The sequence below is a fragment of the Leptonychotes weddellii genome, chromosome 1 (genome assembly GCF_054177405.1).
Source record: "Leptonychotes weddellii isolate Sample4059 chromosome 1, ASM5417740v2, whole genome shotgun sequence".
Taxonomy (NCBI): Eukaryota; Metazoa; Chordata; class Mammalia; order Carnivora; family Phocidae; genus Leptonychotes; species Leptonychotes weddellii.
Window position 1 is genome coordinate 151,765,616 of NC_138369.1, and position 12,616 is coordinate 151,778,231.

Genomic DNA, 12,616 nt, shown 5'->3' on the forward strand with positions numbered 1-12,616 from the left:
ACGTTAAATGTTTTTCTTATTGCTGTCTGATGTCTTATTCCCCATCCCCATTGTTCCTTGATTGCCGAAACAGAAGGGATATCTGCATAGACCCCAACAGTTTGTCCCAACATCTTCCCAAACAACTCTTCCTTTCAGTTGGCCCATGGCATTCTTTTTTTTTTTTTTTTTAAAGATTTATTTATTTATTTGACAGAGAGACACAGTGATAGAGGGAGCACAAGCAGGGGGAGTGGGAAAGGAGAAGCAGGCTTCCCGTGGAGCAGGGAGCCCTATGTGGAGCTCGATCCCAGGACCCTGGGATCATGACCTGAGCTGAAGGCAGACGCTTAATGATTGAGCCACCCAGGTGCCTGGGCCCATGGCATTCTTAAGCCTCTGAGAATTTTTGTTGAGAGCACTGTATAGTGTAGGGGTGAGGTAATCAGGAAGCTTCTGTACCTAGGCAAATGGAACAGCTGGAGACTTTGGCTGAACTGGTGGAAAGAACTTTTTTTTTTAAGGATTTATTATTTGAGAGAAGGAGGGGAGAGGGAGAGGGAGAGAGAGATTCCCCAAGCAGACTGCTGGCTGAGCATGGAACCTGATGTGGGGCTGAATCCCAGGACCCTGAGATCATGACCTGAGCCAAAATCAAGAGTTGGCAGCCTAGCCAACTAAGCCACCCAGCTCCGGTAGAAATAACTTTTAATAATTGTCAAGATTAAACCTATTACCTCCTATACACCTAAACTTGCTACTTCTTTCTGAATTCCATATTTTTGTTCATCTTAGATTCACAAACTCAGTGCCCCAGAATTATCTTCAAAAATTTCTTTCTATAGTGAGCATCAGTGGTATTGTCTGCTTATCATATTTCCTTTTTTTCTAGAAATGATATCCCACACTTACCATTCCCCCCAGTTATAGTGGGAGGTCATCATGTTCTAACATGATTCCATCCTTTACCCCTGGCCATTGTTGGTTGGTTCCAGGGTGGACATCCAAATCAAGATGGAATAATTAGGATGTTAGAAAGACTTAAGCTGACAAACAGCACCTTAATTTATTTTTTTTCTCATATAACAAGAACTCCAGCCCAGGGCTATGACATCTGCTCAAGGATGTATCAGGACCCAGGCTACTTCTATCTTACTCCTCTGCAAACTTTTTCATGTGACCTTTATAATCTTCATCACAAATGGTTGCTGCAACTCCAGATATATGCATATCACTGTAGAGAAAAAATATGGAGGGGCTAAAGGCAAAAGACTAAAGACTAAGGGGCAGGCACCATGACTCCTCCCTTTCATAAAACTTTTCTGGAATATTTGGGTGGTATCCATACCTCTCTGAAAAACTAATTTTAAAATTATTTCAGTTAAAGAAAAAGCAAGACAGCAACACCAAATTGCATCGGATGTTTAACCTACATTTAACTTTAAGAACCAATTGTTTTAATGAAGTATGTAAATACTTGCCTCTAAAGACATAAACATTTAAAAAAATAAATTGTAAAAAAAAATAGCGTAAAAATATCAAAAAGTCCATTTCTTTGTTAATTTCACTACCACCACCCCACCAACATCCCCATTAGAATTTTTAATAAATTGGCAGAAGTGCACCAAGGTGAACACATCTGTTTGGCAATACTTTGTTAATAACTAGCCTGAGTCTAATTATTTATCTGGGAGTAGCAGAACTGAGTCACTTTGATCATGCGTTTCTTAAGTTCAGATCTCAAAATTTGGGAATTGGTGAAACTAGTACAATTTAGTAAAGCCAGTGGGACTCATGAGTCTGTGTGTGTGTGTGTGTGTGTGTGTGTGTGTGTTGTTAAAAGGGTGTAAGGCTGTCAAGGGGGTGAAGTCAGAGTCCCTTCTGACTCTCTCTAGAAAAGGGCAGGCCTAAAGTCAGTTATGTTCAAGGCTTTAGGGAATAGAGGAGAGGAAAAATTCATAAGGATTCTGAGAAGCGTGTGGAGTTTCAAAAATTCATGAGCTTGTATAAAGCTATTCAGAATCTTTTTGCTCGGTAGCATCATATAGAACATAAAGCAATACAGGCAACTGGGCTCAAAAAAGGATGAGAACACTTACCCCTTATGTTTTATAAGTTATTGTAAACTTATTATTTGTTCCCACTAGTTTTCTGATGCTTGAAATTGTTTGAATAGGGGATTTTTTTTTTAATTCCACCCCGAAAAATAAGGCTTAAATATCCCTTGGAGACAATTTGTATCCCAGGAAGATGATTTAAGCTCATACTAACCAGGCTGTGTGAAAATGAATAAAGGAAACCCAATTCAAAATAGGGTCGGGAGCAATAAAGGGATGGTGCTCACTCAGTATTAATCACAGCTTACTTTACATAACCCTGTGGAAAGAAGGAAGATTTTCTCCTCACCCAGCAACAACCCAGCCAATTAGAAGCCACCACAACGCAAAACTCTCCTTCTCCTCCTATGAACTTTCCTCCAAAACAACCTCTGGCAGCTCCCTCCTTTCCTCTATAAAAGCAAGTCCCTCTCCTCTGTTCTTTGTTCCTCTCTGTTGTTCTTGCCTCTTTGTGCTATAGTCTGCATGTCCTGAGTTGCAATTCTTCTGCTATTCCCAGATAAACTCATCTTTGTTGATTAAATAACTGGTTATTTTATTTTTAAGGTTGATAGCCGTAAAGGTCTTTCTTAAGCACAGTATAATTAGGTAGGGTAGGGAGGGCTCTGGATATCAGCAGAAAGGAGAGCAGCCCTTTGCACAGAGAGGCCAAGGACAGGGAGGGATGGAAACATGCAAACTAGTACACAATTGGCTCAAGACCAGCCTATCTGACTGGGCATATGTTCAAAATGGCCTGTGCCTGCTTATCTTTTCCTAGCTTTATGACTCTCAGAATCAGAGCAATAATGAAAGGGGGTTCTTATAGAAAGATGGGCTAGAGAGGTTTTTTTCCATCAATAAGGTTCAATTACACAGGTCCAGCCAAACCCTATCACAGGCATCTAGGAGAAGCAAACAGCCCTTCCTGAAGTAATGGTTCTTATCTTCCCTTTTCTCCTGCAGCTCAGCCTGGCAGCATGTTACACTATGGCTAAAAGCCACTGGTTTTCTCCCCCCACCCCCCATCCCACCCCAGGTAGTTTATTCACTTCTCAATCCAAGCCTTTACCTTTCATTGAATCTGCTAGCGAGTCAAGCATGCTACCCAGCTAACCTTGAGTCCCAGTATGAGAGTTGCCAGATACAGTCGCGAATGGATAAGATACCCTGGCTTGAACAGCTGGTCTGACCCACAGCCATGGAAGTTCCATCACTGCATCTAGCCACCAAGAAAAAACTTGTAGAGACCACCACCAGTGGCTTAAATTATTATCTACCATTAGAAATTAAAATCATTCCATGACAGTCATTCTAACACTTTTATGTCTAGACAACATAGAACTGTGGTATGCTTCCAGGAACAAAAACAACAAAAATCTGTCAAATCTATGTTAGCTTCTTTCCTCTTTTTTAAAAAGAGTGTGTGTTTGTGTATGTGTGTGCGCGCGCGCGCGCGCCTGTGTGTTTTGGGGTAACAGGGAGGAAGCGGTGTGAATGTTTGCTGATAAACCTCATCTTTATGAGGTTTAACCTTAAAAACCTAGTTTACAGGAGTTGTTGAAAGTACTACAGGTGAGAAATATTTGGCAGCACCCCACAACTGTAGGATTTTAAGTATTTTTATTCTTTATTTTATGTTTTTAAAATATTTTATTTATTTATTTGTCAGAGACCAAGCACAAGCAGGGGGAGCGGCAGGCAGAGAGAAAAGCAGGCTCCCTGCTGAGCAAGGAGCCCACGGGACTGGATCCCAGGACCCTGTCATGACCTGAGCCAGAGGCAGACGCTTAACTGACTGAGCCACCCAGGTGTCCCAGATTTTAACTATTTTTAAATCTCTTATTCCTTGGTCACCCAAACACACCAGGTCATTAGTTTTATGCCGGTTTAGTAAAACAATCACATTGCTTTTCCTATTTCTAAAATAATCAAGTGGGCAGTGCAGGAGCAAGACCTGGGAAGATTTTAATGATGAACTGTGATATGAATTGATCCCAGAAAGTCTTTTACTGGGATTTTCTTACGCGCCCTTTACTAGCTTGCCCTTGCGGATTCCCCTTAGAAAGGGCTGGTAAGTAAGGAGTCTACCAGGCTCCGCCCCCAGCCAATCCTGCAAGCTCTAGAAGGTCTCATGAACTGGAACCAGGCTCAAAGGGTCTGTCTATAGATTCAGAACCAGGATTTGCAACCCTGTTTGAAAATGTAAATTGGGGCAGGGGTCTCGGGCCATATTTCTGCCCTGTTAGTCCTCAGCGTTCAGCCCCACTTTGCCTTCTCCCTGTGGTTGATTGGACAGCAGACCAGAAGTTGTACGTGACCAGAAAGCCTCTTATCTCTGCCTTCGCTTCAGCCGCCCCTCGCCTCCTCTGCACCCAGTTCCCTTGTTTTGGGACCCGCCCTTCTGGGGACTGTGGAGTCTTTATCTCCCCGGCGCGCCCCTGCAGGCGGCGAGAGGAGCCGCACTACAGCTCCCAGCATCCCCCGCCTCCCGCCGGCAGCCCGGGAACTGACCCGGTAGTAGCTCTTCTCCGCCAAAGGTTCCGTCTCCCAGAGCGGCTCGCCAGCTTGGGACTCCCAGGGAACTCAGGGGCAGGTCTCCGGGACGTGGGCATTGCCAGGGGTGACAGCGCGGGAGCATGGCCTTGCACCTGGGCAGGCTGAGCGCGGGCTCCTGCTGGCGAGCGGCGCGGGGCGGCCGCGGAGGGCTGTGCGCTTGGCCCGGGCGCTGCACGGCCGCACGCATCTGCCGGGCCCCGGGCGCGGCTGGCACCGAGCAGTGCCGGGGGCTGGGGCACATCCCTACGGCGGGAGGAGGCCCCCGGCTGGGGACCGGGCTGACCGCGGCGCTGGCCGGGCTGGCCGGGCTGGCGGGGCTGGCCGCCGCCGCCTTCGGGCACGTAGAGCGGGCGGAGATGGTGCCCAGGAGCTCGGGGGCACGGAGCCCTTCGTCCGGGTGGCCGGAGGAGGACGATGAGCTGACCCGCCGCTGCAGCTGCTTCATGGCCCCTCCTGTGACCGACCTGCGCGAGCTGCGGCGGAGGCCGAGCGACATGAAGACCAAGATGGAGCTGCTGATCCTGGAGACCCAGGCCCAGGTGTGCCAAGCGTTGGCACAGGTAGACGGGGGCGCCCGCTTCTGCGTGGACCGGTGGGAGAGGAAGGAAGGTGAGGAGGCCCCTAGCGGGAGGTGGAGATGGCAATTAGAGGTCGCACTTAGGTTGCTGGCAGAAAATGAGAATAGTGGATGAGAGTAGGAAAGAGGTACCTAAAAGAGCGGCTGCTAGGTTAGAAGGGACACCTTTAGAAAGATGGATACTAAAAGGGTCATCAGACGTATGGATGCATCTTTGGTCACTCTAAAAGTGTACATTCCAAATCCTATGCTATTTTATGATGGCCTTTTCTAGAAGCCCTGCGGTTATTTTTAGCCAACAAGCTTGGATGTCTAAAGTTGTAACTGAGCATCGATCTTACCCACATTTCATCTGTTTCTCTGGGTGCATTTACACTTTCTCCTCCTTTAGAGATGGAAAGATGAACTTGCCTCCTCTTTGCTAAGTATCTGGCCAGACTCCCCCAGCCGAGGGTGAATTGTGTCAGTATGTCTTTTCCTAAGTTGCACAAGAACTTTTTGGCTTGTCAGTAATTCTTCCAAATGCACGCATCAGAATTCCTGCTAGGAAAATCTTTCTTTCCAATGGCAAAAAGACTTTAGTATTAACACCCAGTTTTTCAGATTGGTGGTTGTCAGAAGGAGGGGGTGAGGGGAGTGGGCAAAATGAGTGAAGGGGATCAAGAGGTACAAACTCCCCAGTTATAAAATAAATATGTCATAGGATGTCACGTACAGCATGGTGACTATAGTCAAAAATATTGTATTGTATGTTTTAAGGTTGCTAAGAGAAGAGATCTTGGAAATTCTCATTGTAAGAAAAATTTTGTAACTGTGATGATGGTAACTAGACTTATTTTGCAATGTATACAAATATTGAATCATTGCATTGTACACCTGAAACTAATATAATGTTATATGTCAATAATACTTCAACAATGAAAAACCCAGTTTTTATAGAATCATGTATTCCTGACCATGTTATTGCCCATGGAGTGGAACTCCCCATCTTGGTCATAAACTTGAAGAATTCCTGACTTTCAGCTAGGAATACTACAGCAGCCTCTCATCAGCAGATTTTGAGCTGTGATACTGCCGCATCTATATTACATGAAGTTAACTCTGGTCTTCAGAGTGTTTTCCATCTTGTCATGTTTTCAAGTGAAGACCATTGAACCAAACCACAACCTCAAGTACTAGAATAGCTAGTGTGGCCTTCAGAACTTACTTAATTTTTTGTGTGCCTCTGTTTCCTCATCTATGAAATGAGATTAGAAATAATACATGAGGGTGAAGAATGAAGTGCTTAAAATATTGTCTGATGCATAGAAAGACAGATTGTTTGGGCCACTTGCCAGCTGTGTGATCATGGATAAGGTGTTTTGTCTTTCTGGGCCTCATTTTCTCACTAGAAATGTGCGGGGGTTTGGGGGGGTTGCACTGGATCATCTTACGTCCCAACCAGCTCTAAAAATTCTTAGAAATAAAACAAGACAAATAGGTACTTCTGTGAAACAGTTGCCTTGGTGGTAACTCTAGTGTCTTAAAAGCAAACTATTAATAATAAAGCTCCGATACCTAGATGTTAATGTGTGTCTTAGTCAGTTTAAGCCTCCAAATCCCTGAAGAGTTCGACTGTCTACTGTTTTTTTTAATTGCCTGTAAACAAAATTAAATGGTAAACAACACACTGAGAAAAAGCAATTGAAATAATATGGAGCTCTTAAACTCGGTAATAATAGAACATTCCACAAATATACCCATACCTGTTTTTAACCTCAGCCTTCTCTCACATATCATAACCAGTGGATGTCATTCTGAACAGTAGTTGAAGAGAAAATAGTCCTGTGATTTATTTCAGATGTGGAAGAAATCCTCAGTTTAGTGATGTGGGGGAGATAGAGTATTTGCCCACTGTCAGTAGCAATGTCGTCCAGCTAAGCTGATTATCTAATTTTATTGTACTTAGAAATTTCAAATATACTGATACTATAGAAGATTTGGAAAATAAAGGAGGAAAATAACTCCTAATCCCACCACCTTCATGCAAGGGTTGTTTTGGATTTTGCATCTACCCTTATACTCTCTCCTCATTTTCTGTTTCTGTAAACAGGAGGTGGAGGCATCAGCTGTGTACTTCAAGATGGGCATGTTTTTGAAAAGGCTGGGGTGAGCATTTCTGTTGTTCATGGGAATCTTTCTGAGGAAGCAGCCAAACAAATGAGAAGCCGAGGAAAAATTCTGAAGACTAAAGATGGTAAATCAGACAGTATCCACAGCCTGTAATAGCCCCTGCAAACCTTTTTTCCCCCACAAGTTTTATGTGTAAAATAAATAGTGCTTCTGTAAAAATCCACTTGGTTGCACATGCCAGAGAAGCATGTTCACATTTCCTTTTTAAAAATTGTTTTTTAAGAGACAAAAAGCAGCTTTTGACAATTGATCCTGAAACTATGTTGGAGTTAATCAAGCTGGCTGATTGAGTGCCGCTCACTATATGTTTTACTTTCCAGGTAAATTGCCATTTTCTGCTATGGGTGTGAGCTCTGTTATCCACCCCAAGAATCCTCATGCTCCTACTATCCATTTCAACTATAGATACTTTGAAGTAGAAGAGGCCGATGGTAAGCATCCGTGGAACTGTGCAAAATATTATTGTGCAAAATGTGTATCTTAAAACAAGCTAGAGGGTATAATCTAAACGTGAGAAAGAATATATAAATCTTAACTAGGTTTTTCGGGAGGCGGATGAAGCCCGATCCCTTGGCAGGTGCAATGGATTATGCGCTAGAGGTGAAAAGAAGAAAATAGTATTGGCTGGACTCTGACTTCCCCATATTTCCTCCAACACAGAAGGAATGATTTAATGAATCTCAAGCTCAAAGTGCACGCAGGGTTCTTTGCACAGGAAAGGAAATCCAAAGGAAAACAAGATTACATTGAAATGGAGAATTTGCTTATGGAAAATCTCTTCCACATGCATTGCTTCACTAGTCACCAGCACATTGTCAGTGGGTTTAAGATGGGGTTGATGGTGCCTCGTATGGACAGGTGGTTCCAGCCCCTGTCTGCAGTTAGCTGGGCCAAGTGTTCGCATCGGGCGGAGCATCTGTGCAGTGCCTCTCTGGGGCTGTGGGTGTCTCTGCAGGTGATGGTATTTAAAGTCCATGTATTTAACTTGCATTTTGAAGACATTTAGTTTGGTCCAGCCTTTTAATGTTAGAAGTTGGTAACTGGTACTAACAACTTATAGACCCAACTAAGCACATGAAATAGTCTCAAGTGGTAAGTTGTGTCCCTCTGCAAACGTTTTAACGCCTTCTGGGGTAAGGGGATCGGGGCAGTGGTTTTTAATACAGGGAACATCAAAATCTCCTGAGGAGTTTTTATAAACTGTGGATGTTTGGACCAGAGATTTGCTTGTCTTCTGTTTGTTTTTTAAACTGTGACCTAGCAGAGGCATTTTACACTCCTCACGTGATTTGATATGCAGCCGGAGTCCACTCACGTGATGTTTCGTTGTTCACTGCCATGCATGTCCTTTTCCTCCTGGTTCTGCTCTCTCATTTTTTAATTTCCTACTTCTTTTTCTTTCTGCTTATACCTTTTCTTTCATGCCTAGGCTTCACGCCATTCAGAACTAAATTTAGTTAAATCTTTTTTTTTTTTTTTTAAGATTTTATTTATTTATTTGAGACAGAGAGAATGAGAGACAGAGAGCGTGAGAGGGAGGAGGGTCAGAGGGAGAAGCAGACTCCCCGCCGAGCAGGGAGCCCGATGCGGGACTCGATCCCGGGACTCCAGGATCGTGACCTGAGCCGAAGGCAGCGGCTCAACCGACCGAGCCACCCAGGCGCCCTAGTTAAATCTTTTTTGATTGTCGCACATTTCATGATTAAAAAACTAAGCTGATAAAGTCGGTTTGCAAATACGGTGAGTAGTGTGCTACATCTCAGGGTCCAAAGCCTGCATGAGAATCGCATGTCTTGATTTTGTAGGTAACAAGCAGTGGTGGTTTGGTGGTGGATGTGACCTTACTCCAACATACTTGAACCAAGATGATGCTGTCCATTTTCACAGAACTCTAAAGGAGGCTTGTGACCAGCATGGTCCTGACCTCTACCCTAAATTTAAAAAATGGTAAGTAAATGTATTGTCATCACACCTAAAATACATTTCATTCGTTCCTTCTGTAGATCCTGAAGGCAACTACTATGTCATTAAGACCTTTTTCATCTTATGAAGGTTCCTCCGTTTTCTTTGCCCACTGGAAGTGGGATACCAGTTTGAAGTGGTTTTATTATTTACTTAGAAATATTTGAATATCTGTAATAAAAACTGGGCAGCAGCATCTTTTTTGATCCCAAATGATTTAGGATATAAATTTTAACATGATCTATACCTCAGAATTAGAAGCTTTTTAATCCTCGTGTGGGATATTAACTTCTCATCCTAGATGAGAACTGTTGGTGCCACAGGAATATTAGGACATGGGAAGGGTTGGAGAACTATTAGGGAAAGATGCAAATATACCAGACGCTTTGGACAAGGAGAAGAGTGGGATTGGAAATTCTGTTAAAGAAACTAATGATAAAGGAAAGGGAAATGAGTTGTGAGGAGATCCAGGATATTTGGTAAATGTGAAATGGAGTCTAGGCATAAGTTGTCTGGAATAAGAGTAAAGCACCCAATTCTACTTAGAGCTAATTGGCATTCTTGAAAAAGGAAGAACAGAAGAGGTTTTGGTGTTTTTGGGGGGGGGGGGCGGGGGAGGGTGATTTTGCTTTGCTTTTAGAGCTAGCTGTGGAATCTTGATATTATTTATGTAAGATATGGAGTTCAGTTTTAAAATCCTCAGAAAAGACATATTCTCCTTTTGGTTGATATTACCCCCGAAAACCGCACAGCTGTGGAAGCTTGGATGTGTGAGGGAGGGTTTTTTTTTTTTTTCTCTCACAAATCAGCATCCTTCCAGGAAGAGGAAGGGTATGGGTGACGTCATTTTTTGGTTTCCTTTTACTGCTGTTATTGAGATGACTCCATCTGAGTGACATTAGTTACTAAGATATGTAGGATGCAGGCTAGTTAAAAAGAAGTTTTTAGTGTAAGTATTTAGCACATTTCTTAATTTCATAACTTCATGGAGCTTTTGAAATAGTGTGATTTGGTTAAAGCTGACTTCACAATGTTGCTCAGGATGTACTTCAACTATGTTACATGCAGGAACATGTAACATGTTACATACATGTAAAGGAAAGCCAACAAGTCACAGTCAAGGTGAATTAGACCAATGCATCAGCTCTAGGGATTTGCAGCTGCTACCCTTTTTTTTTAAGCTATTAAGGTTTTTTTTATTAAGGCTATTTTTAATAGAACCTTTCAAACAGCTTTTAGTTCTTGTTTGTTCGGGGTTTCTATTTACAGACCCTTATTCTTCTAGAGATCATCTAACAAGCTATTTCAACCGTGTAAAGTATTCTGCAAATTTAGCATTTAAGAAACCTGCTCTAGTAGGCACAGAGAGGGGGAAGACTCAAGACCAGGTGGCTCGTACGTCTGTAGGTGTTCTCTGAGCGTCTCCTTCCACCAGCCCCTCCCTCAGCCCTGCATGCTCTGGGGCCTCCACAGTTTATTGCTGAAGGAGACCTTAGAGATTATTTACTGTACCTTCCCTCGGTGAAGAAAGAACTGACTCAAGAGCTGAAGGGTTGGCGCCCAGACACAGACCTTGTTAGTGTTGCTGCTGGTAGAGGATTCTTGTCTTGCCTCTTGCAAAAGCCACAGTGCTGCCGAGGGCAGCCGCATCACTTGTTTTAGGAAATACCCTAGTAATACTGGGCTCTTTGTTTCTTCTTCACTAAAGTTTTTAGAGTTCCATATACTTCCGATAGACATGTGTTAAATTCCTTCCTTACTTCGCATATGAAAGCATAAGCATTTTCTGCATGGGTGCTGACTGCAGGAAGTCTGTCGAAAGCCCTAGTTTCGTTTTCATAGCTGGACAGAAAGTAAGGACACCGTGTTGGCGTGAGTCAAGGAGAGAGCTCCACGCTGAAATGCTCACACTGATTTTCATGTCTTTGTTTTCCCCCCTTTGATCCTTGCCATGGCCCTGCCGTGTTTCCCAGGTGTGATGATTACTTCTTTATCGTCCATCGTGGGGAGAGGAGGGGCATCGGGGGCATCTTTTTTGATGACCTTGACTCCCCATCCAAGGAGGAAGTGTTTCGCTTTGTGCAGAGCTGCGCCCAGGCTGTCGTTCCTTCTTACATTCCTCTTGTGAAAAAGCACCGTGATGACTCATTCACGCCCCAGGAGAAGCTGTGGCAGCAGCTCCGGAGAGGGCGGTGAGTGGCAACAGGAGAATGGGTCGCCCTGTTGTGTAACTGGCGCGGCGAGGTGGGGCATTTGGAGTCATCGTGGGTGCTTGTTGTCTTGTTAGGGTTGTGTTAAGACTCTCCAGAGCTGCTTTTTAAAACTAGATGAATATTAAATGAATATTAAAAATTGTGTGCAATAGAACTGTAAAAAGAACAAAGTTGGGGCTCCTGGGTGGGTAAGCATCTGCCTTCGACTCTGGTCGTGATCTCGGGGTGCTGGGATCGAGCCCCGCATCGGGCTCCCTTCCTCAGTGGGGAGTCTGCTTCTCCTGCTCCCTCTGCTCCTTACCTGCTCCCCGCCCCCTGCCATGCTCGCTCTCTCTCTGCCTCTCAAATAGATAAAAACTTTAAAAAAAAAAAAAGCAAAATTTATTTCATTTGTCTGTACATTAGCGACTCATAGCAGTCATGTAGTGGTACTTGCTGAATTTAATTCGGCTGATTTCTTTTAGTCTTCTAGCAATACCTTCCAGCCTTATGCCAAGATATGGGCATCATTTAATGTTTTTGCTGCTTTATAAATTTGGAATCCCACACTTTTCCATTCATCTTTAAGATTTCATGGAGGTCATTATGATGGGCATAATCATTTCGGAAATTATTTATAGTTAATGACAATATTAACTAATTATGGGGTCCTTACTATGTGCCAGCCAATATGTTAGACACTTCCTTCTGCTCCAAATAGGAGCTTCCCTTATTGTATGTATGTATGTATGTACGAATGTATATATGTATGTGTGTTAGTACTCTCTACACCCAACATGGGGCTCAAATTCACACCCCCTAGATCAAGAGTCTTGTGCTCTACCGACTAAGCCAGAAAAAACAAACAAACAAAACGAGACTCAAATACAGAGAACAAACTAGTGGTTACCAGCAGGGAGGTGTGGGGGATCGGTGAAATAGGGTGAAGGGGATTAAGAGTCCACTTTTGGTGATGAGCAAGCAGTAATGTACAGAATTGTTGAATCATTATATTGTACACCTGAAACTAATATAACAATTATGTCAATAAAATGGCCAGTGAACATTTATTAAAAAAA

General features: G+C 43.4%; 1 protein-coding gene across 1 annotated transcript; it reads left to right on the forward strand.

Moving 5' to 3' along the window:
- Positions 1–3,130: 3,130 nt before the first annotated feature.
- Positions 3,131–12,581, forward strand: CPOX (coproporphyrinogen oxidase). Its single transcript, XM_081798118.1, has 5 exons — positions 3,131–5,243; positions 7,304–7,447; positions 7,704–7,814; positions 9,189–9,330; positions 11,319–12,581. Exons 1-5 carry the CDS (start codon positions 4,715–4,717, stop codon positions 11,539–11,541), a joined length of 1,149 nt encoding a protein of 382 aa, XP_081654244.1. The 5' UTR covers positions 3,131–4,714; the 3' UTR covers positions 11,542–12,581.
- Positions 12,582–12,616: the final 35 nt, after the last annotated feature.